Below are 26095 nucleotides of genomic sequence, written 5' to 3' on the forward strand. Positions count from 1 at the left end.
TTTTAAGAAAATGTACTTAAAATCTTGAGCAATTTATTAAAAACATAGTACAATAATTTTCAGTTATTCAAATAAACTCTTTATAAAGTGAGAAAATAAACTAATTTTGTTAATATTTAATGTGACCAACTTGTATCTGGCGTCGACGCTGTTAAAAGCTTTAACTTGGTAAAATGAACATGGGTGGAGATGGAGAAGAGCGAGTTACAGTTTGGACAGCGCTGCCTGAAAGCGAGGCTTCAGGTACTTCTCATACGCAAGATTCACCTGCGGAAATAAATTAAATAATGAATTAGGTACGTCAAAATAATAACCAGAATAAACACTGACCAACTTTTCCACGCACATTCAAGGAAACAGAATGTTCCAATACATTATGTAGATAGTTTTAATCAGTTTGTCATGTCTGAACACCTTCCTGCTTAACAATGCCACACATTTCCACTATTTATGAAAACACGTCATGACATTGACATCTCCATTTTCAGGTAGTCCTTGCTTTCTCCCTCCTTCCCAGCTCTCCCACAGCCCAGTGTGTCCTCCTCTTCCTTTCTTCTTCCCACCCCCCCTCCCGCCCCCACATCAGTTTGAAGAAGGGTCTCCACCCGAAACATCACCTATTCCTTCGCTCCATAGATGCTGCCTCACCCGCTGAGTTTCTCCAGCATTTTTGTCTACCTATGAACCAGTGAAGCTCGATGCTCAAGAAGTGGATAAGCAAGAAAAGTCTAGAGTAGTCTGAGATACAGGACTATCTGTACAGGGCCCCATGGCCCAGTTACACCAATGTATGGCATCACCTCCGTTTGTCCACCCAAGGTCCTACACTCCTAGATCTGAACACTACAAACACAAAACATTTACTAGATGCCTGTGATTAAACCTGCAGATTTCCAGCACCGCCTTTTTTGCTGATTTTTCTATGTTTTATGTGGCATGAAAATATACACATGACTTGGTTTTAATAAGATTTTCTAAACCCAAAGTTAAGTAAATGATCAGACCATGACTACTATGCGACACAAATGCAAGAAATTATATTTGTGGAACGGAAATGTAATGAACAAGGCTACTAAGAGAGTAATAAAATGACAAAACGAGACATTTTGGAAAAACATCAAAATACCAGCAGCGGTGGAGAATTGGATCACAGGGTCATGTAGCAATGTTTTATGGAATTAGATCTCCAAAGCACTCTGATGCTTAGAATTTGGTCTAATTCGCCTGGCTCCCTAGATGCATATACATGGTTCACTTACTGTTAAATTGTGGCCACACTTCAACTCAGCCAATTGAGACAGAAAATCACCACTCCCACATATGCCCGTGTAATCAGTCTGAAGAAGGGTCTCGACCCGAAATGTTGCCCATTCCTTTTCTCCAGAGATGCTGCCTCACCCGTTGAGTTACTCCAGCATTTACTACCTTCAATTTAAACCAGTATCGGCAGTTCTTTCTTACACCCGTGTAATCTAAGATGCAGGAAGGAACTGCAGATACAGTTTTACACCGAAGGTAGACACAAAATGCTGGAGTAACTCAGTGGGACAGGCAGCATCTCTGGAGAGAAGGGATGGGTGACGTTTCGGGTCGAGACCCTTCTTCAGACTTGGGTGCTAGGAGTTCAGTCCCAAGGTAGTACTGTGGTGTTGCTGGTGTAATTCTTAAGGTATTAAATGCATTCCCAGCAGATCACGAGACACAGGAGCAGAATCGGGCCATTCGGCCCACTGGGTCTGCTCTACCATTTGATCATGGCCAATTATTTTTCCCTATCTACACCATTTTCCTGCCTTCTCCCCATAACCATTGACACCATTACTAATCATGAACCTATCAATCTCTGCTTTAAAATACCCAATGACTTGGCCTGCATGGCCATCTGTGGCAATGAATTCCACAGACTACCCACTGGCTGAAGAAATTTCTCATTGACATTCTAAACATACATCCTTTTATTCTGAGGCTGTGCCCTTTGTTCCTAGACTCTCCCACTACTGGAAACATCCTCTCCACATCCACTCTAGGCCTTTTCTCCCCTCCCCCTACAATCAAACTGAAGGGTCCCAACCCAAAACATCACCCATCTCTGTTCTCCAGAATTGCTGCCTGACCTGCTGAGTCACTCCAGCAATTTGCATCTATTTTTTAATTCAATTAAGAGTTGGACCCAATACATGCTTCAATCCTTTCATAATATTATCAATAATTATAAACAAATGACATTTGTTTCTCTTGTCCCAAAGAGGAGAAGTACTTTAGAAATTTCCAAATAGGTGTGACAAATGCTAATAAGAAGTGCCTGATCAATACTTGATGCAAAGAGACAAGCACCAGATGTTAACATTCATTCACAGTTGCAGTTTGTTACCAGACCAAGGAATGAGAGCAGGAGGAAATGCAGAGACGTCTGTCTGCTTGCAGTAAAGCTCTCATCAAATACAATTTTGCTGCAATTGAAGCAGGAATCCTATCTTCCAAGTGGGACAATGATTCTCAAACAAACAATAAAGAAGGTACCTTTGCGTTTGAGGGGCTTTTCTGAGCCCATTCAAAGAGGTGTTGGTAAGAATTGCCGTCATAACTACCAATGGCAGAATTCAGTTGTTGGTCGGAGTAATCAAATGCATCCACTATCGAGACAGCATCTGTCCTAAAACAGTAACGGCAAAAACATTGTTTACTAAACTGACTCCAGTCACAGCACACAGCAACTAGTAAGGCATTACGACATACGGTAGGTAATACAACGTACTGGAGTTTTGCAAAAACAAAAAGCAATAGCAAATCGCATGGCAATTTCCAGACAGCGATTAATGACAGATTGAGTTAGTGGAGCACAGCAACTCAACATTTGGACTGTGGCAGCTTGAGACATTGATGCCAATAGTGACCATCAATAGGTGAGTCTGCAACGCCATAATCACACAACAGATTGACATTGCTCAGGGACGATGAGCCCAGGAACGATGGTGACATTTCTCACCACTGCGAGGTAATGGCAATAATTTACACACCACTGAATAGAGAACATTTACTGAAGTCTGAAGAAGGGTTCCGACCTGAAACGTCCCTCTCCCCTGTTCTCCAGAGAAGCTTGCATGACCCGCTGAGTTACTCCAGCACTCTGTGTTTCTTCGGTATAAACTAGCATCTGCAGTTCCTTTCTACACGTTTACTCCACAATTATTAATTTTTAACATGTTACCTTCCACATCGCCCAACAAGAATGGCAGAAATAGTTTTTGTTGCCAAATATTTGAAATTAATCTGTAGCCGAAACCTCGGAATTTATCGGGCTGCATGGGTGGTGACTGCACTTTGCCAAGGAATGGGGCAGATTAGAACCCATCTCAGTACATGATGGAACTGCTGCTGGATCAGCAACCTCAGCAGTCCTTTGGAAGGTCAAGTGTGCCTACAGCCAGCATCTGTGCACTGTGGCGAAGTAAACGACAAAGTACTATTGGACCCCACTAACATCCGTAATGCTGAATTGGGCCAAACGGTTTCATCGGCCTGTCTCAATACATCAGGAAATGAGTTGTTATATTAACTTAGATGAGGCACCTTAGCTTCGCTGAGGAATCTTGTTCAGCATGGACAAGCTGCGTCAAGGGGTTCTGTTTCCCTGTGGTATGGCTGAACAACTGTCCTGTTTATAATTTCTGCATGTTATATCGATCTTTACAAATTTACATAATCAAAAAGGACAGAGATAGCTGGTAGACACAAAATGTCAATGGATCCCCGCATATTAACACTATCCTACACACATTAAGGATAATTTTTACATTTACCAAACCAATTAACCTACAAACCTTGACGGCTTTGTGGGGGGAAACTGAAGAAAGAACTGCAGATGCTGGTAAAACTGAAGAAAGAACTGCAGAAACTTTAAGAAAGAATTGCAGATGCTGGTAAAATCGAAGGTAGACACAAAATGCTGGAGTAACTTAGCGGGTGAGGCAGCATCTATGGAGAGAAGGAATTGGTGATGTTTCGGGTCGAGACCCCTTAAACAGAGATAGCTATTTGCTCTGTACACTCCAAGATAGTGCATGATGCAATAGTGGAGTGTGCATTATGTCCCGAAGAATAAATCTGGTCGTTCTTGCACACAAAAATAGCATGAATTTATGGTTATAATAAAACCATTGTCTGCCGTGGTACATGATTTTCCCTTCAATTATAAGCTAAAATCAACAAGAGCGTTTGACTTGGATAAACTAATTGGCACTTTCAAATATTTTTCTTTATTCCCTTGCATTTATTTACATATAAATGACTTTACCGGATAAGAGCGAGTAGATCCAGATGAGAAGAGGTCACCAAGTCGAGTTGTTTTCCTGTTATATAGCCATCGTATAGAAAATCCCCAGCATTGGACAGAATGCCTGTCAGTGCATGAAGGTCACACAATCTCTTGATCACTTGCTGGACCTCAGCTTCTAGCTTTAATCCCTCTATTATTTCCACAAAGTTCTTCACAACTATATATTGACAGTGAGCCTGTTAAATTAAAGAGAAGTTGAGTTATCAAACAGAAATATTGCAGGTAGAGTTGCTGCCTAACAGCGCTTGTAGCACCGGAGACCCGGGTTCGATCCCGACTACGGGTGCTGTCCGTACGGAGTTTGTACGTTCTCCCTGTGACCACGTGGGTTTTCTTCAGTTTCCCCCCACAAAGCCGTGCAGGTTTGTAGGTTAATTGGTTTGGTAAATGTAAAAATTATCCTTAATGTGTGTAGGATAGTGTTAATATGCGGGGATCGCTGGTCGGCGCGGACTCGGTGGACCAAAGGGACTGTTTCCGCGCTGTATCTCTACACTAAACCCAAAAGATTCACAACTCTGCCCCAGACTGCAAGATGTTGTAGAGAGCTGTAGATGTAACTCCCAGTCCTTCACACAGACCAGATTTCTCACCATTGACCCCATCTACATTTTACGTTGCCTCGGAAAAGCAGCCCACATAATCAAAGACTTGTCTCACCCCAGTCACTCCTCCTTTAGTCTGGCAATTAAGTAGTGGCTGTTTCTGCATTTGGAGGGCCATTTCAGGAGGTTGTTGTGTGTTTCTGTTGTTTCCCTTTCCTTCTCCCCATCCCCCTTGGGCAGAAGATACAGAAGCTTGCAAGCTTACACCACCAGACTCAGGAACAGCTTCTTCCCCTCTGTTATCGGACTTCTGAACGGTTCTTCCATAAGCATAATGCGGACATTGGACTTTGTCTATGGAACTGATGCGCTACAATGCTGAGAACTATATTCTGCACAGTTTTCTCCCCTCAAATGCTGTGTTCTTTTTTGGGGTGGCACTCCATGTCACACACTAGGATCAGTGACGTAGAGTTTACTTGCCACACTCATCCCTCTCCTCGCCCATCAATAACTGTGTCCCCCTCTACCCCAGGGGGCACAAAGATGGATGGGTAAGGAGAGGGACGTTGGTTTGCTGGTCGATCCACACGTACAAGGAAGGCGACTGCTGGAGGCCCTGCAGCAGCCTGGTGCTTGCTGGCAGAATCTGGATTGGGGGGGAAGAAAGAGTCCATTGGATTGTGGGAAAATGAAATGGGCTAGGTTAGAGCATGTTTAAAGAAAAGGGTGGTTGGCATAGACTCAATGAACTAAAGGACCGGACTCAGTGTTGAATTTCTGACTCCATGACTGAACAATATAAAATCAATGCAAATTTTAAAATGAGACACTAATGTTATAGTCTGCTTACTGGACCCCAATGCTAGATGTCAGGCTAAATGCGTTGAATTTCAACACCTGTATTTCAACTCAAGCAATGTTAACTGAAACAGAATTCTTCCACACATCATTTTATCTGCTTATCTCAATGTCATCTGGAACTTGAAGTAGTGCATGAAACCTTAATATAATTTTCATTATTACTTGAACAAATCACAGTAGCAGACCTTTGTAAAATCTGCAATTTCCCTTTCAAAGTGCAACATTTTTCAACAGTTATTGTTCTTTCAGTGAAATCAATTTGCGATCATGATCAGAAATCATTTATTACCCACCAGAAACCTGATAATTTAGTTGAATGAGATATTAAATTGGCCTTTATTTACAGAACAAGGAAATGAGAATTATGATCTTACAATTGCAGTCTTTGCAAGCTGTGCAGAAGTAACATTCCAGGCAACATACTGCTCAAATCCAGACTGAAGAAGAGACTGCAACTTGTCCCCAGAATCCTTAATCAGCCTGTGAAGTTAAAACAGCACGTAAATAAACTTAAAAGACGGCTAACGTCAGATGCAAAATGGCCTCTGCATTGTGATGGTTGTGGTATTATTACAAAAGATAATTCTGCATTACTAATTCATCTCTCCCACAATGCTGTCTGCCTGCTGAGTATCCCCAGCATTTCTGTTAGAATTTACTATTCTCTGACTTTAGTGATATTGATCCGTTTATGCAGCATAATGTATACATAGCATAGACCGTCAAAATTTGACAACTTTTCTGGAATAGAAGAGCATGGATTAAATCAACCATGGAGATTTCAGATGGATAACATATAACTATACATTTTTATGTTCACAAGTCATCGAAGTAGGCTATTCAACCCATCGAGTCTACTCCGCCATTCAATCATGGCCGATCTATCTTTCCCTCTCGACCCCCTTCTCCCCATAACCCTTGACACCCGCACTGATCACGAATAATCAATAATTTTAAGTTACTGTCCCTACAAAAGTTTAAATCAGTGCTGACTGAGTATAACTAGATAATGAAGTCTGAAGAAGGGTCTCGACCTGAAACGTCACCCGTTTCTTTTCTTCAGAGATGGTGTCTGTCCGGACCGCTGATTTTACTCCAGCACATTGAGTCTGTTTTTGTAAACTAGCATCAGCAGTTCCTTGTTTCTGAAAGGCTCCTGTTATTTTAAGCTGCTTGTATGTTACCAATGGCCCCTGACATGGGTATTTCTCAAAACTCATATGTCATTTGTAAAGCGCTATATTCTTTGCATCCATCTCCTCTCCTGCTCATTCTTGGTGCATTTCACCGCTAGTCTATCTCAACCTCAGAAATGTATATTCACTGACCTTTGTGCCCTGTGCTTGTAAGCCTCTGTGTACAAGAACGGCTTGAAGAAATCTGTTTTCTCCTTTGCAGAACAATAGCGTGAGACGGGTTCAGACAGGTACGAGACGGACTGGGGCAAAGGCTGGCCAGAATCCACTCGAGCAAGGCACTTCATCAGAAACCTAAAATGCATACGTTAAAAATCTCATCACTTCTCGAGATACAAAATAAACTTTGCTTTGAAGGGTAATTATTTTAGTCATGTTGACAAAGGATACTTCTCGTATGCACACAACTTACAGATTTTGACCCCAATTTAAGTTATTCTTCCACTAAATTGTTTTGTAGTGGTATTCACCTTACTTAACATACTGTATTTCAGTTGGAAAATCCGTAAAAAAAAAAAAAAGGAATAGATTTTGTTTTAAAAGCACTCCAGCACGTTATGCCTTTCCTTGATAAACCAGCACCTGCAGTTCCTCATTTCTAACATGATTTTATAATTTTTAAGTCTGGGTATTAAAAATATTTAGCCATTCAGGTAAAATACATCGAATGAGTCAATGTTTGACAGTTATAACCTAAAAGTGGCTGCTCCTATAAAACTAAATCAGTGATAATTGACTATAACTAGATAACACAGTGGTGCAGCGATGGAGTTGCCTCATCACACCACCAGAGACCCGGGTTCAATCCTGACTACAGCTGCTGTATGTACGGTGTTTGTACGTTCACCCTGTACGATAGCATTCTCCTAGGAGGAACATAGAAAATTGGTATATGAGGAGGCCATTCAGCCCTTCAAGCCAGCACCGCCACTCATTGTGATCATGGCTGATCGTTCCCTATCAATAACCCGTGCCTTCCTTCTCCCCACATCCCTTGACTCCACTAGCCCCTAGAGCTCTATCTAACTCTCTCTTAAATCCATCCAGTGACTTGGCCTCCACTACCCTCTGTGGCAGGGAATTCCATAAATTCACCACTCTCTGGGTGAATAAGTTTTTTCTCACCTCAGTCTTAAATGGCCACCCCTTTATTCTAAGACTGTGGCTCCTGGTTCTGGACTCGCCCAACATTGGAACATTTCTCCTGCATCTAGCTTGACCAGTCCTTTTATAAGTTTCTATAAGATACCCCCTCATCCTTATAAACACCAGTGAATACAAGCCTAGTCTTTTCAATCTTTCCTCATATGGCAGTCCCGCCATCCCAGGGAAACACGAGGGACAATCTAACCAAGGCCAATCTTACCAAAGCCAATTAACCTACAAACCTGTACATCTTTGGAGTGTGGGAGGAAACCGAAGCACCCAGAGAAACCCCACACGGTCATAGGGAGAATGTACAAACTCCTTACATTCAGCATCCATTGCCAGGACTGAACCCGGGTGTCTGGGGCTGTAAGGCAGCAGCTCTACCGCAGTACCAGTGCCGCCCTAATATATCAATGCCTTGAACAAGGTTTGGTGTTTATGAACATTTAATATGCTTCACAGCGCACAGCCATATGAGGATGACGCAGATAGGCAGAAGACCTGAAACAGACGTGTAATACTTAGTTTTCCGCCTACCGAGCAGTCTGCAGGAGCATCACGGTGTTTTCTCCTTCGTAGGTACAAGAGGCGACCACCCGGCCGTACAGCGATGGTAAGCCGCTGAGCATGGAGTAGCCGTGGCCTCCGCAGGCCCTGCGACACGTCTCCACACCGGCGGTACACGTGGCTGACATCAACGCTTTCATCCCTGCCGACAAGGCATGGAGCTGCAGCAACACAAGGAGCGCACACACACACCCTCAATCCCATGCACAAAAATACCCCGCCCCAATCACTTGCCTATTCTCCAGAAAGCTTTTCAATGACCAATGTTTATGCTTCACAGGGAGTTAACTCCTTGTGAGGTCGTGCAGGAAACAATGGTTAATGGGGCAATGCAACGCCTGATAAACAGTAAGACCAGTGATTATATAATGTTCAAATTTCCACCACAGGGGATTCCCCACATTCCTCACTGTGATGGAAGGCAATAAAGTAATCTTCTTTCCTCATTTTTCTCCCGCTGTCGGGGCGATCGAAGCTCCCGCAGCCGGGGGTCGAAGCCCCCGCGTCGGGGCGATCTAAGCTCCTGCGGCTTGGAGTTCCCGATGTCGGTCTCTAACCAGAGAGCGCAAGCTCTACGATGTTAAAGTCCGCAGACACTCACGGTGGAGCTCTCGGTCAGTCTCCAACAAAGGCCGCCAACTCCTCGATGTAAGGCCCCAGTGCGGACGGAGATACAATATGGGGGGGGAAATCGCATCTCCGTCGAGGTTAGAAAATGTTCCCCCAACCCACCCACCCCACATAAAACAAGCTAAAGAACACTAAAACTAAAAACATACAACAAAAAAGAAAGGGACAGACAGGCTGTTGGCGAGGCAATGTTGGTGAAGAATGTAATGTTGCCGTTCCTATTCCGAGATTATCACTCAGCTACTTCCCCATTTTAGCCACACACGAACGCAGCCACAATTCCTTTAACCCATTAGACACAACTACCACAATATTTACAACACATGATGTTGAGATAAAATCCTGGTTCCCATTTCCTAACCCTGTTCTCCCAGCCAAGAAAATATTAGCAGATTGTAACCAGAACCTTGCCCCTCCATGCAAGATGCACCAAACGCCAACTAAACTTCTTCAATCTCCCTTGACCAGATGCTCGTCACTTTTATCTTTACTTCTACACTTAGAAAACGGTCTCCCAGAAAACATTTCCTCAGGGAATACCGTTGGAGTCTGAAGCAGGGTCACAGCCCGAAATGTCATTGGTCCATTTCCGTCCAAAGATGCTGCCTGGCCCGCTTAGTTGCAAGATTGTGAATCTGTGGAATTCTCTGCCTCAGGAGGCAGTGGAGGCCGATTCTCTATTTGCTTCCAAGAGAGCGTTAGATAGAGCTCTAATGTTAGCAGAATCAAGGGATATGGGGAGCAGGCAGGAACGGGTGGTACTGATTGTGGATGATCAGCCATGATCACAGTGAATGGCGGTGCTGGCTCAAAGGGGCTCGAACGGCCTACTCCTGCACCTATTGTCAATTGTCCATAAGATAAACATCTGGATTCTAAGCATCTCAAACAATGTCCATGGAAACTAGCCAGATGTTGATGAGTCCAGGCACGGTTGTATTTTTCATGTCAATTCCACAATGTTGCAGAAGCAAGCAGAGTATCATTTAAGTGTCTATTATGTCTGGGTAACATTGCTGTGCAAGATCTAAGATTGTCTTGTGGATTTAAGATGACTCGCCTTACCTCAGGCAGAGAGGAGATGTTTCTCTCAGTTTTGATCTGCAAGTTCACTTTTTTACAAAATGCTTCCAAGGACGAACCCATAAGATGAAATGCAAAGTTTTGGCGACCTGGGGAAGGAGTTCAGTTGCTGGGTCTGGTAGTCTAGAATTTTGGCCTCCTTTTCACTAAAGGGGAGACATAATTTCAAAATCATTAATACAAAGCTAATTGATTAAACGCAGTGAGTCTAAGTTGATAAGCCATGGGTGGAGGATGAAGCCATTTGGTCCATTGAGTGGACATGGCCATTCAATCATGGCCGATCTATCTCAACACTCAACCCCATTCTCCTGCCTTCTATCTGTAACCTTTGACAAGACCCTGTCAATCTCCGCTTTAAAATAACCAATGACTTGGCCTCCACAGCTGGCTGTGGGAATGAATTCCACATCAACTGTCTATAATGACATCACCTGTATTTTAATTGGTATTTAATTAGTATTTTTAACTGGTAGAAAAGTTCACAAATGAAGTGTGCTTTGTGTGAAAATAGAGCAGTATTTTGCAACAACAGTTTATAGATTCACAAACAGCAGGAATAGGCCATGTGAACCGTCGCATGTTGCTCTGCCATAGTGGGGGAGTCTAGGACTAGAGGCCATAGCCTCAGAATTAAAGGACATTCTTGTAGGAAGGAGATGAGGAGAAATGTCTTTAGTCAGAGGGTGGTGAATCTGCGCAATTTGTTGCCACAGAGGCTGTGGAGGCCAAGTCAGAGGATATTTTTAAGGCAGAGACAGATCGATTTTGATTAGTATAGGTTGTCAGTGGTTATGGGAGAAAGCAGGAGAATGGAGTTAGCAGGGAGAGATAGATCAGCCATGATTGATTGGCGGAGTAGACTCGATGGGGCAATGGCCTAATTCTACTCCTATCACGTATGCCTTGGCACAGGAACAAGCCTGTGGTGCACAATGTCCGTGCAAAATATGATGCCAAGTTAAACCACCTTCTCTGCCTGCACGTGATCCATATCCCTGCATATCCGTGTGCCTATCTAAATGCCTCTTTAACACCACTATCATATCAGCCTCCACCATCACCCGTGGCAGCACGTCCCAGGCACCCACCACCCTGTGTAATAAAAACTTGTCCTGCGCACATCTCCTTTAAACTTTGCCACTTTCACCTTAAAGCCATGCCCTCTAGTCTTTGACATTTCCACCCTGAGAAAAAGCCTCACATATTTCAGAACCAAAATCTAATTCCTACATTTGTACTATTTTTAGTTTGAAAACAAAACCTATGGCATTTACAAAAACACAATGCAAGGCTAAAAATAGCAAATCCATTCATTTCTTACTATGTTATTAAATTACACTGAACGCTTACTCTTTGAACCTACCCAGGCTTAATTCTGACTGGCGTCTCACCGCAGAATATCGAACAGCGATAAACACAGGCTTTAGCGAGAGCAGGTAGTATTTCTCTGGACAATATTCCCACTCGGGTAAACACCATACTGATGTAATTGATTCTGTCAGATCCTTGCTTAATATAGCTGCCATCTGAAGCAACCTGTAATGGCAAGATGCTGTAATAAAACTCTGCATTTCCAAGTTACTAAAGTGTAAAACAGCTCAGAGGAAATTCCACTGACACAACTTTATTTACATTCTACAGTTCTGGGCTGGCTATCTGTACAGATCCAGTATTTGGATGATACTATGTTAGGGCCGCTTGTATTATTTGCACTTGAAGCAGCACATGCAGAGTTCCCCATCTGTACAAGTCAGAGTAAAACCAAAACCATGATCATGCCTTTCACTTTTCATAAGAGAGAAAGAAATTGTAACCAACTCTTAAAGATGCACACCATCACCATGGCAGAGTCCCTTTACTTCAACCTGTTGAGGTGCATCAGTAACTATTTTAGGCAGCACACAGTGGCGCAGCTGGTAGAGCTGCTGCCTCACAGCACCAGAGACCTAGGTTCAATCCTGACCTTGTGTCCTGTCTGTGTGGAGTTTGCACGTTCTCCCTGTGATCCTGTGGGTTTCCTCGGGGTGTTCCGTTTTCCTCCCACATCCAAAGACGTGCAGGTTTGTAGGTTAGTTGGCCACCGTAATGTGTAGTGGATGCACAAGAGGGATAACATGGAACTATTGTGAAGGAGTGGTCGGCGTGGACTTGGTGGGCCGAACGGCCTGTTTCCATGCTGTATCATTCAATTCAATCCAATCTGCGTTTCATTTTGTGAAGCTTTAAACTATTTACTGCTTTCAGCTCTCTGGGATACACTATCTGCAGAATAATCCCAGTGCTTACAGATATCTATTGCACAATTTTGTTATTCAGAAATAATACAATTTAAATGTCATTTTATGCACAAGGATTAGTAACGGCTCAGTTAGGAATTACGGTTTACCCTGCTGTATCTGCTCAGCATGTTATCCTTGGGAATGTGAACATTTTGCATCCTTAAATATCCATTGTCAACCTGTTCAAAGGCCAATTTTGGACCAATATCTCCCACACTGATACCTGAAACCACATGAAAATACATTAGCAATAGATTAATTTCACTTGCAGCACGATAATAAATCTCTCCTACCAAGGAGAAAAAAATATTCCTGACAAAAGCCCTGACAATTTCATAATTAGCAAAAGTCTTTAAGAAACATGAAAGTTGGTGTGCTTATGTGATTCAAAACAAGTGCCCAAGGACAGATCGTATTTTTGCTAGAGTGTGTAGATTAGAGGCTCATGGTATGAGTCATGCTTTGTAGTTACGCCTATTAGTTTATTAGTGTGGCACTCCGCTATGTTCCACAGTTTGGTGTACACTCCCAAGTGAGAGCTTGTACTTGTCTTGAATAAACAGTGTTTAACCAGACATGGCATGAGGTCTTTATTATCACAAGGGCCATAAATAACATGGTGTCAGAAGTGTACGATCTCAACCTCCGGTTGATTATATTGTTTTTATCTTAGTTTATTTTTTTAAACTATGACTTGGCTGCTGCTGTCAGAAAGCCTGATGTCTTGGTGTTTGATGCTGATCTAGCTGAACGATGGCGTGTGTTCGAGGAGGATTTCTCAATCTACATTGATGCAGCATATCCAATTGCAGCACCCGCTCTTCATGCCTCGATTCTCCTAACTTAGCAGGCACTGGAGCTGGCCGGCGTGCCAGAAGATTTCACTATGCACCGGCTGGTGTAGATGCTAATGGTGTACAGATTCCAGCAGAGTCCATCCGAGATCCTGAGTGCCTCCTACCCAAATTCCGACAGCTTTGTGAGTTACAAATTAACGTGAGCATTGAAAGACATAAATTTTTCTCAATGTGTCAGAAGCAAGTAGAACCGGTCGAGCGTTGAAGCAGGTTGCTAGTTGATGCGATTTTAGAAAGATTGAATCTAGTTTGATACGACAGATTGATACATGGCATATTGAATGATAAACTATGTGATGAATTGTTGCGTGAAGTGAGCCTGACCTTAGAAGCTGTTGAAAATCGCTGTTGCATAGCTGAGTTAACCAATGCCCACATTAAAACGCTAACTGCTTCTGCTGTTCGTGAAGTCAATGCAGCCAGCGTGTCAAATCAAATTACTACTTGACGGTTTCAGGGGCCAGTTAACAGCCCAAGATGGATCACTAATTGCTTTAATTGCGGAAGTTCACAAGTTGCGGTTCGTAATCCGTGCGGAAATCATTTCGCGAAATGCTGCAAATCAGGAAATAACAGATCTCAAACGAAACAGTCTGTCAGCTTATTAAACCAGGATGAATATCCTAGCTCCCAGTTCCCACAAACAGATGAGGACAGCACAGAGATTAATGTGGATGCTTTGTCTGGTTCAGCGTCCAAGCACGATCCCAAGATCAAACTGCTCATTAACGACAAAACCCTTTATCTCAAAGTAGATTCCGGGGCCAGGTGCAACGCAATCTCGTTGTCTGTCTTCCAACAGCTACAAATCACAGAAACTCTAACTAAGACAACTGCTTCACTTATCTCTTTTAATGGAGCAGCACTGCACCTTATCGGTCACGTAAAGTTAAGTTGCCGTCTCAACGCGCGCGGCCACATCCTGGATTTCTATGTGCTACGCGACAAGGTACCATCCATACTGGGTGCCGACGCATGGCATGACATAGGTTTGATTTCCTTCAGCCCTTCCGTCTGTCCAGTGGCTGTAGACTGTGATTTTACACATCACATTTTAACACAATGCAAGTTTAACGACGAACTGGGCAGGTTGCCTGCCAGATGCACGATTACTATTGACCCCGAGGCAATCCCAGTTGTTCGTCCAGCCCACAGGATTCCCCATGCTATGAGGGATCGAGCACAAAGTGGTGGCTCTTGGTGTGATTACTCCTGTAACTGAACCCTCAGACTGGGTCTCTTCAATGGTTGCCACTATTAAAAAGAATAAAGACGAGATCTGTGCGTCAGTCTGAAGAAGGGTCGCAACCCAAAAGTCACTAATGCTTTTCTCTGGAGATGCTGTCTGACCCGCCGAGTTACTCTGGCTTTTTGTGTCTATCTTCTGTGTGTCAGTGTACATTATATAAGGAGCCAGTGGATATTCGCTTTCCTAACTTGAGGAAGCTCAAAATATATTATAAAGAATTACAAAAAAGAGAACAGGTACATGTGTATTAAAATACTGCAAAAAAAAAAAATGTGTTGGAGTAACTTAGCAGGTCAGGCAGCATCTCTGGAGGAAATGTACAGGCAACAAATGAATGAACCTCATCTGCCCCTCCACAGATGCTGCCTGATCTGTAGAGTTCTTCCAGTACTTTGTGTTTTGTTCAAGGTTCCAGCGCCTGCAGTTTCTTGTGTCTCTGTATTACTTTACTTTTGTTCCTGTGTCCCACCATGTCCCACATGTGTTGGTCAAATGATAACAGCTCTTTATTATCATTGTGCTGCAAATCCTTCACATTATGTGGAAAGCGAGCTTTACATTACCTGGCAAAGCGGAATGGTCCAGCAGGCTGCGGACCTGAACTATAAAGGCATGCATTCCGTGGCACACTCCCTGGGTGTAGAGCTGAGCCAGGACCACCGCATGGCTTGCCGACCTCCCCACTGAAAGCACAAAACAGACTGCATGAAGACTTTCCAAATCAACGTCACATTTACCCTCTAACCAGACGACTACTTAATGCCTCCACCGCTCGCCTTCCCATTATGTTCACGACTGTAACAAAGCCCAAAAAGTGCTGGAGGAATGCAGCAACTCTTCTTGTCTGAAGCAGGGTGTTTTATTTATTCATGTGTGTATATATTTATACAATGGTATATGGACACACTGATCTGTTCTGTATTCATGCCTTCTATATTCTGTTGTGCTGAAGCAAAGGAAGAATTTCATTGTCCCATCTGGGACACATGACAATAAACTCTCTTAAATCTTGAGGGTCCCGATCCAAAACTTCATCCATCCACTCCTTCCACAGATGTTGCCTGACCTGCTGAGTTCCTCCATCAATTTGTGTTTTACTCAAGATTCCAACATTTGCTGTTCCTTGAGTGTTAATGAAGGTAATATATTTACATGTTAATTGCCCAATAAATGCACTGCAGAATGTTGTCAGTTGACTGAGAGCATGTGTATCCTTTCATCAATGTGGTAATCAGTACTGATCAACTTGTCTGGATCAGAAAGGAAACAGCTTAAATGATTGAACCTCATTCCTGCACTCCATTATCAGGCTTTAGATAAGCTAGGGTACTGTCCGATTCACCTCTACCCCATTGCGGACATTGGACTTTGTCTCTGCAACTGGTGCGCTACAATGCTGAGAACTATATTCTGCACTCTGTATCTTCCCCTTTGCTCTACCTGTTGTACTCGAGTTTGAACTGATTGTACCTATGTATGATATGATCGGAGAGCATGCATAACAAATCTTATCGCTGTACATCAGTACATTTGACATTAATACACCTAAACCCAAGTCAAGTGTTCTAAAAAGGCTTTAAAAAAATACTCTACATTTTAAATGATTTTGCTTGGACTCCTCTGTCAGTAGGGTTGCCAACTGTCCTGTATTAGCCGGGTCATCCCGTATATTGGGCTAAATTGGTTTGTCCCATATGGGACCGCCCTTGTCCTGTGTTTGACTGCTACTACTCGGGTCGAGGAGACTGTCGGGTCGGAGCATTGCGACCAGCCCCGCCTCACCCGTCCCGACGTGGTGCAGCCCATGGAGTGCAGCAGCAGCCTGTGGCCCTGTCGGTCGGCAGCCCGGCCAGCTGTCCGACCTTCGGACCTTCGCTTACTGCCGACACCACCACCACTCCTTCTCATGGTCGATCATTGGTTCATGAGTTGGATGGGGTGCCAGAATTTGCATGCGACTGCGCGCGGCCTGGGCCAAAACTCCTCAGCTGGCCCGCCGGCTGGGCTTTGTGTGCAGTCCAGCACCCGGGCCAACTCATTATTCACCCAGCCACGGCTGAGTCGGTCAACAAATTGCCGTCTGGAATTTGTCCGTATTTTGACCTTTTGTCCCTTATTTGGGAGTGAGGGAAAGTTGGCAACCCTATCTGTCAGCTCAATCTTACTTTCCCCCATTTTCTTAACGGAACTAGAATGCAACTCACCCATCTTTTCTGCTGTTTCTTTGTTTAATATTAAATGTTATTTGATAAGATACACTGGTGGTTTCAGTCCCAGGGACCTCATTCCCCTTGCGATATGGCCCTGTTATGGTCCAGAATATTTAGTTGAGGCCTACAGTACAAAATCAAAATGACTGCTGGTTGAGTGAGATCCCCTCTCAGCGGGAGGCCCGACGGCAGCCGGGTGAGCGAGCGGATCGAGCGCAGCCTGCTGAGGCTGCACGGGGGGCGGTGGAAGGAGCCGACGGCATCGTGCTGGGCCAGATCCACCCTTACTTCACCCACCCAGTGCCGCCACCACAACCGGGCCATAAAGTGAGAAATTGCAGATCTCCTTGGACTCAGAGGCATCTACTTGCAGGCGGAGCACCAAGGCAAATTCCTTGTATGTGAATACTTGGCCAATAAACTTATTCATTCATTCAAGATCAGACTTTTAAGACACTTGGAAGTTGCAAGATGGCGCTGGAACGTGGCAACTCTGCTACGGTATTGTTCGAGAAGGTTGTATTCATGTAGTCTGATTTGACTTTATAGAAGGGTTACCCAACCTTTTTCATCCCGTTTACCCCTGGCAACTTTCATAGCACATAACAATGTTATTTCACTTATTTATGAACAACTAATGATGAACAGATACTGGTATACCAGAACCAAACACAGTCAGTCAATGAGAAAAAATATGTACAAATCCAGAATCAACAAATTTACCCCCATGGTAGGTGAAATTTACTCCCTGGGGGTAAATATACCCCAGGTTGGGAACCCTTGCTTTACAGCATCACAACAAGCATTTCACTGTATCTCTGTACACATGTCAATAAAAAAACTAAACACATTTAAATGCAACAAAATAACATGCTTAATGCTATAAACCTGCCCAACACTCAATTTAGGAATACAATGAATGACTGGAGATGAAAATATGTGTTATATTTGAGTTACTTTAGCAAAAGGTAGAAGCAAATAACATGCAACAGTGGATGAGTGTTTCAGAGGCTTACAGTCACCAGGCCACCACTTGATTGAGGACACTTTGGGTGTGTTCAGTACAAAGTCCTGGCTGGAGGCGTCAAAGGTTGCCGTTGTTTCCAGAGCTCTCAGATTTGTACCTTGAAGGAAACAGAGCATTCAGACAGAGAATGTAAAAGTATGAGTGACTGCACAAAAGATCAACAATTTCTCTTTACAACTGTTATGCATGCACACAAAGTGCATATTGTATTCCACCATGCGCTAGTTTGCAACGTTGCATTCAGTTAATAACACATGTGGAGGCTTTGATCATTCAAACACCCTGAAACAGAAGCTATACTTGCAAAACTCACAGGTTAATAACCCAGCTTCCTCGATTCATATATTAATCAGGCAAATCTCATATGCACCAAAAAAACAAAGTGGTGCAGGGGTTCAGCAGCCGAGGCAGCATCTGTGGAGGGAAACACCATAGATGAGTCTGAGGAAAGGTCCCGACCCAAAACTTCACCTGTCCATTTCCCTCCACAGATACTGTCTGACCTGCTGAGTCCCTCCAGCATTGTTTTCTCAGTTTAGACCACCTGCAGTTTTGTGTCTCCAATAGCAATGTTATGAATCACCTGCAGGCAGAGGAGATTAGTTTAGTTTGGCGTCATGTTCGGCAGACATTGTGGGCCGAAGGGCCTGTTCCTGTACTATGTTCCATGTCTGGTGCAGAATGCTTTTAAATCAGCTTGTAAATTGTTCCCAAATCAATGACCAGTTTCCAAACACTCTACCAAAAAAGTGAATTGATTGGATGCCAAAACAATGAAGATGAGAATACAATATAATCTGCTTGCATTAGAACGTACAAATACTTCACTTGTACCTCTACAGCAAAGGGGCTCTTAGCACTTCAAAGCCTTTATAAAAACAACAGCTTATTGTTAATACCAGATATAGACACAAAATGATGGAGTAACTCAGGCTCAGGCAGCACTTCTGAAGAAAATGGATAGGTGATGTATCAGGTTGGGACCCTTCTTCAGACTGTTTGCAGGGGTGGGGCGAAGCAAAGTTAGAAGAGTGGGAGGGGAGGGGGGGGGGGGGGGCAGGACAAAGCATGGCAGGTTTAAATCTGAATGCTGACAAGGGATACCATGGAAGGCCATCACCAAAATACATGTAACTAACTCCAAAAAAAGCCAGCCTCCAGCTTTCTTCCCCTGTCATAGAAACATAGAAAATATGTGCAGGAGTAGGCCATTCGGCCCTTCTAGCCTGCACCGCCATTCAACATGATCATGGTTGATCATCCAACTCAGTATCCTGTACCTGCCTTCTCTCCATACCCCCTGATCCCTTTAGCCCCAAGGACCACATCTAACTCCCTCTTAAATATAGCCAATGAACTGGCCTCAACTACTTTCTGTGGCAGAGAATTCCACAGATTCACCACTCTCTGTGTGAATTTTTTTTTTCTCATCTCAGTCCTAAAAGACTTCCTTCCCCCTTATCCTTAAACTGTGAACCCTTGTTCTGGACTTCCCAACATCGGGAACAATCTTCCTGCATCTAGCCTGTCCAACCCCTTAAGAATTTTGTAAGCTTCTATAAGATCCCCACTCATCTTCTAAATTCTAGCGAGTATAAGCCGAGTCTATCCAGTCTTTCTTCATATGAAAGTCCTGCTATCCCAGGAATCAGTCTGGTGAACCTTCTCTGTACTCCCTCTATGGCAAGAATGTCTTTCCTCAGATTAGGAGACCAAAACTGTATGCAATACTCCAGGTGTGGTCTCACCAAGGCCCTGTACAATCAGTCTGATGAAGAGCCCCAACCCAAAATGTCACCTATTCATTTTATCCAGAGATCCACTGAGTTACTTCAGCATTTTGTGTCCATCTTTGTTATAAACCAGCATCAGCAGTTCCTTTTTGTTATACTTCATACCAGCATGTCCTGAAGCTGGATTTCATCACGGAAAGCAAAGACCAAGTGAAACAACAATTTACCATGTCCTAGCTCTGTCTGAGCATATGTTCCAATAATATGGTAATCCTTGGCAAGTGGAACCCACTTAGCGATCTGTGCGTCAGTTCCCAATTTCATAATAGTTGGTATAAAAACCAGATTGTGGACTCCAAACGCAAGCTCACTTCCCAGAATCCTAGAGTCAGGAAACAACACAGAAACTATTTACTGGCAAGGACGCTGGGCTTAATTTTACTTTACGGTGTAAAAACCAAAGGCATCACACTACACACCATGATTATTTTCTAAAATTACCATTTATTGTTAGCTCGTTGTATCACATTGCCTTTTTACACATCGGCAGTTCCCTGGATTGTTTGAACAGTGCTGATTTTACCATTAGTCATCATTTCGACTTAAAGGTTTGTTGTGAAAAGTCTGCACAAGAAGGTGATCCTCTTCTTCGAAGAACCAACATCAGCAGAGAACAAAAACATTTTAAATTGAAAACTGAGAAGTAATCACAGAAGTGTCATACAGTGTGGTAACTTGCCCATGCTGACCAACATGTCCCATCTACACCAGTCCCACCTACCGGTGTTTGGCCCATATCCCTCGAAACCTATCCCATACATGTACTTGTCTTAAGTGTTTCTTAAACATTGCGATAGTCCCTGAGACAGTATAAGTGATCACAAATTAATCTCAGGCTGAGAACATGTCAGATTCAAGTTAAAAATTGACATAGAAGGTTAATGCCATAGGCAAATGAGCTGGCCCACTGTAAAATCAATATACTTGGCTTGTTCTATGTTCTTACTGCTGACTAGGCCTGTATCACATCATTAAAGCATGCAACTCTACTGCTGCTCCTCGAGTCCAAAAGGTTATTTCCTTAGTAGATATCTGCTGCACTGTAAGGTGTGTCATTTTTCAAAGGAGGCACTAAATCACGCCATAATCAGACCTTTGGGATGGATGTAAAAAAAGCCGCAGTAGGATTTTGTAGAAGAGGAGAATATTTAATCCTTCAGCAGCATAACTAGCCTACAATGTATTGAAGAGAATTTGAGGATTAAATCGATTTCTCTCTTTCCACAGCTGTTACCTGATCTGAAGAGCGTCTCCAGCATTTTCTATTTTTTATTTCAGATTTCCAGACTACGAAGTCTTTAATGTTTAATTGATTTTCATTCCCTCTTGAATTGGTGTGGGCCTGATTATAGAGTACATACACGTGGAGGGATTAAAATGTAACCTGCAAAAGAACTCCTATCAAAACCACACTGTAGGACCAAAATATATAAAAGGTTACCTAAAAGCAAACTGGACTTCGGGGCCATCGTCAGTCCAGCCTAATTCCTTAATCTTCTGGCATAGGTGCACGGATTTTTTTACAGCAGCTTCATAGCTCTCAGTTGGGGTCAAGAAATATTGATTCTCTCGACTGAAAACAGGATCACTGTTAATGACATGTTCTAATGAAGCAAAGAAAAATATTGTGGAATTAACATATATGTAATTTTACCATTTTTGCAGTTCCTTATTTAATTTGCATAATATTTTGCATCGAAAACTGGCAGTGCAAGTAGAGGGTTTAAACTAGATTGGCAGGGGAGTGGGATCTCGTGCAGGACAGAGGCACAGGAGAGGCTAGAAGTCGGTATGGAGGGTGGTGTGGGAAAGGTTAATGGACAGAATAGGCAAAAAGCTGGAGAGCGAGGAAGGAGAGTTGGTTTAAACTGTACGTATTTTAATGCAAAGGGCTTGATGGGTAAGGCAGATGAGCTTAGGGCTTGGATAGGTACAAGCGACTGGGACATTGTAACCATGACCGAAACCTGGTTAAGGGACGTGCAGGACTGGCAGCTCAATGTTCCGGGATACAGGAGCTTCAGGAGAGACAAGGGTGAGGAAAAAAGAGGAGGGGGTTTGCATTGTTGGTTAAGAAGGATGTCAGGGCTGTGTTCAGAGGTGACATTAAGGACGGTTCATCTACCGAGGCTATATGGGTGGAGCTGAGGAACTGGAAAGGGATGATCACCTTGATGGGGGTGTACTGCAGACCCCCAAATAGTCAACGGGAAATAGAAGAGCAGATGTGCTGCAGACAGCTGCAGGTCAAATAAGGTTGTTGTAGTAGAGGATTTCAACTTTCCCAATATAGACTGGGACCCTACTTCTTCATGGGTCGACTGGGCTTGTATTCACTGGAATTTAGAAGGATGAGAGGGTATCTTATAGAAACATATAAAATTATTAAAGGATTGGACAGGCTAGATGCAGGAAAAAAATTCCCGATGTTGGGGGAGTCCAGAACCATGGGTCACAGTTTAAGAATAAGGGGGAGGCCATTTAGGACTGAGATGAGGAAAACCTTTTTCACCCAGAGTTGTGAATCTGTATAATTATCTGCCACTGAAGGCTGTGGAGGCCAATTCACTGGATATTTTCAAGAGAGAGTTAGATTTAGCTCTTAGGGCTAAAGGTATCAAGGGATATGGAGGAAAAAGCAGGAACGGGTAACTGATTTTAGATGATCAGCCATGATCATATTGAATGACGGTGCTGGCTTGAAAGACTGGTGGCCTACTCCTGCACCTATTCTTCTATGTTTCCATGTTTTCTATTTATGTATGAAAACGCACACCTCCAGATTCAGGGACAGTTTCTTCCTAGCTGTTATCAGGTAAATGAATCATTGGCCAGGAGCTACAACGTGAGCCGCAACAACAGCGTGTTAACAGGATGGTGCTGCAGCTGGTGAGGAGGGGCTCTCTGTTGCACCTTGTGGAAGATGTCATGACTGGACCAAGAGTTGCTCTCCACTGTCTCCCTCGTACTCACTCACCTTCCCAGTGTTGCTGGAAGAGCAGCGAGCCCGGGTGATGGGGACGGGAAAACTCAACTCAACTAAAGCTTTCGCCATCCTCCCGTTTAATAACACACGTCATTCAGGAAACGGGCCCACCTATTGTGAAGTTTAGAGGTACCGTGCGGAAACAGGCCCTTCGGTCCGCTGAATCCACACCGGCCAGCGACCTCGCGCCAACCCCGCGCACTAATGCTATCCTGCACACACTGGGGACAATGGGACAATTTTACAATTATATATACTAAGCCAATTAACCTGTATGTCTTTGGAGTGTGGGAGGAAACCGGAGATCCCAAGAAAACCCACGCAGGTGCCGGGGAGAACGTACACACTCCGCACATACAGCACCCGCAGTCAGGATTGTACTCGGGTCTCTGGCGCTGTGAGGCATCAACTCTACCACTGCGCCACCTTGCTGCATTTATTTAAATAAGTGCGAATTTACGTAACTCTCCTATTACGCAAATCGCTCGTATCTGATCCAATTGAAAAGCATACAAAACAAACACTTTTCACTTCAGTACACATGACAATAATAAACCTAAACCTGCTTTTCACTTCCCTCTTAGGTATATGTCCAATTTAAGAATGTATACATCCAGGACAAAGCATCCGAGATTCCTGCCAGCTACCGATCGTGTCTTTGGGTTCATTATCGTCACGTGTACCAAGATACACTGAAATGCTTTGTTTCGTGTTATCCAATCAAATCATATTATGCTATTCATGAGTACAATTAACCCACACGCAAAATAGGACGAGAAAAATACCAGAGTGCTGAATATGGTGTTACAGCGTCAGCTGGCACTTCGCAAACCTTTTACTGCAAGAATGATAAAGGCAGCAAGAGCACTGGGAATGCCACCAACCTCAAAATAAAAACACCATGCCCCAAATGTGGCCTTGGCAACTTGTACAAATGTAACATAACATCCCGACTACTATACTGATGAAGCCAAATGTGCTGAAAGCCTTCTTGACCACCCTATCTAACTGTGACACCACTTTCAAGGCAATATGCACTTGCAATCCTTAATCCCTCTGCTCTACAATGAGTCCCAGAGTCTTGCCCTGGTTTGACTTCCAGAAACGCAACATCTCTCACTTATCTCACTTACTTGTCTGAAGAAGGGTCTTGACCCAAAACGTCACCTATTTCCTTCGCTCCATAGATGCTGCCTCACCCGCTGAGTTTCTCCAGCATTTTTGTCCACCTTCGATTTTCCAGCATCTGCAGTTCCTCCTTAAACATCTCTCACTTATCTGCATTTTGTAAACCAGAATCTGCAATTCCTGGTCTTTTCCTGTTCTGCCATCTGGATTTTCTCTATTGCGCAACTCTATTCTGCACAGTGTTTATCATCTCTTTTGCAATAGCTGATGTAGTCATGATAGTATGATTGCCTGGACAACATGCAAAACAAGGCGTTTCACTGCATCTCAGTACACATGACACTAATAACCATTGCACTTTGGTCTACTTCTCCAAAAAAATATTGATTTGTTTTATAAACAGTGGATCAACAATTCAGCGCACTGATTCCAGGAATGGCAGGTGTGTCAAGAGAAGAAATGAAGGCAGTTGGCCAATTCTCTACAATTTGGAAAAATGAGGTGTGCCCTTATTGAAACTTACAGAACTCTAATAAAGGATTTAAATGTCACAAGATTATTCCCCTCAGATTCAGATTGTTATTGTCACATACACCAGGGTGCCATGAAATTCAGAGATAGGGAACCTCTGATGCTGGTTTACAATGAAAGACACGAGGTGCTAGAGTTACTCAGCGGGTCAAGCAGCATCTATGGAGAACATGGATCGGTGATGTTTCAGGTTGAGAACCTTCCTCAGAAGGAGAACAACCAGAGACAGATGAACTCCTGGATATGTTGGGTATCAAGAGATCCGTGGAGTGGGCTGGAAAATGGAGTTTGAGGGAAAGATTAGCAATAATCCTGGAGGAGGTCCAGGGGTAGTTGTGCAGAGAAGATTTTGGAGGAGGTGGCCAGGACTTCAACTACAGGGAGAGACTGGGCAGGCCAAGACTGTATTCCTTGGGGCACAGGAGGGTCCATCACACTAACAGGTCCTTCAGCCCAACTCGCCCATGCCAACCAAGATACGCCATCTCAGCGTGTCCCATATCCCCCTTTCCTATCTGTATCTCTCATGTCCCCCTAAACCTTTCCTATCCACGTAACTGTGTTCTTTAAATGTTGTTGTTATTATACCCGCCTTAAAACTACCTCCTCTGGCAGCTCGTTCCATTCACCCACAAAAAGTTGCCCCTCGGATTGCTATTTAATCTTTCCTGTCTCATAAACCTAGACCTTTGGTTCTAGATTCCCCTACCCTGGCCAAGAAACTCTCTATATTTACCCTTTCTATTCCCCTCATGATTTTATCCACCTCTATAAGATCACCCCTCATCCCCCTGCAATTCAAGGACTAAAGTCCTAGCTTGCTCAGCCTCTCCCTGTGGTTCAGACCTTCAAGTTGTGGCAACATTCTCCGAAATTTTCACTGCACAACTATCCTGAGACCTAATGTGTGGGAAGGAACTGCAGATGCTGGTTTAAACCGAAGATAAGACACAGAATGCTGGAGTAACTCAGCGGGGGCAGGGCAGCATCTGTGGGGAGAAAGGTCTCAACCCGAAACGCCACCCATTCCTTCTCTCCACAGATGCTGCCGTGTCCCACCAAGTTACTCCAGACATTCTGTGTGTGTGTCTTTAGACAAACTGCAGGATTAATGCAAACCAAAGATCCTGCTGCAAACTCCATGACTTTGTAAATGAATTACTGCCGGGAGGGAGAGGAGAGAAGGGGGGCAGAGCGAGTCCGGGCCGCTTGAGGGAGGCTCGGCCCTGGGGTCACCCCCTCACCCCCAGCCCCCGGCCCACAGGGCCCCGACCCTCACCCCCAGCCCCCACTCACCCCCGACCCCCAGCCCACACTCACCCCCAGCCCCCACTCACCCCCAGCCCACAGGGCCCCGACCCCCAGCCCCCACTCACCCCCAGCCCACACTCACCCCCAGCCCCCACTCACCCCCAGCCCCCACTCACCCCCAGCCCACACTCACCCACGGCTCTCCTCAGGCGCGTCCTCTCCGCTCCTCCATCCCAAAAGTTCACCAGCTTCTCCACGTCGAAGGACGACGCTCTCCTCTCGCTGTCGATGTCGGGGTTGACGGCGGGCGCGAGCGCGGACACTGGCGGGCTCTTCATGTCGGCTGCGGACAATCGGCATTGGCATCGACGCCGCTCGCTCCCCGACACCAGCCCCGCCCCCCCGGCACCA

The 26095-nt window shown here is 44.2% G+C and overlaps 1 protein-coding gene across 1 annotated transcript; it reads right to left on the reverse strand.

Moving 5' to 3' along the window:
- Nucleotides 1-26081, reverse strand: acox2 (acyl-CoA oxidase 2). Its single transcript, XM_033037344.1, is given in 15 exon segments — nt 1-267; nt 2521-2653; nt 4295-4512; nt 6120-6225; nt 7074-7235; nt 8628-8818; nt 10353-10459; nt 11737-11785; nt 11787-11909; nt 12760-12875; nt 15322-15441; nt 17985-18092; nt 19956-20110; nt 21230-21392; nt 25878-26081. Coding segments are annotated over 15 exon segments (1959 nt in total). The 5' UTR covers nt 26023-26081; the 3' UTR covers nt 1-204.
- Nucleotides 26082-26095: the final 14 nt, after the last annotated feature.

This window comes from Amblyraja radiata, chromosome 18 (assembly GCF_010909765.2).
Source record: "Amblyraja radiata isolate CabotCenter1 chromosome 18, sAmbRad1.1.pri, whole genome shotgun sequence".
NCBI classification, from domain to species: Eukaryota; Metazoa; Chordata; class Chondrichthyes; order Rajiformes; family Rajidae; genus Amblyraja; species Amblyraja radiata.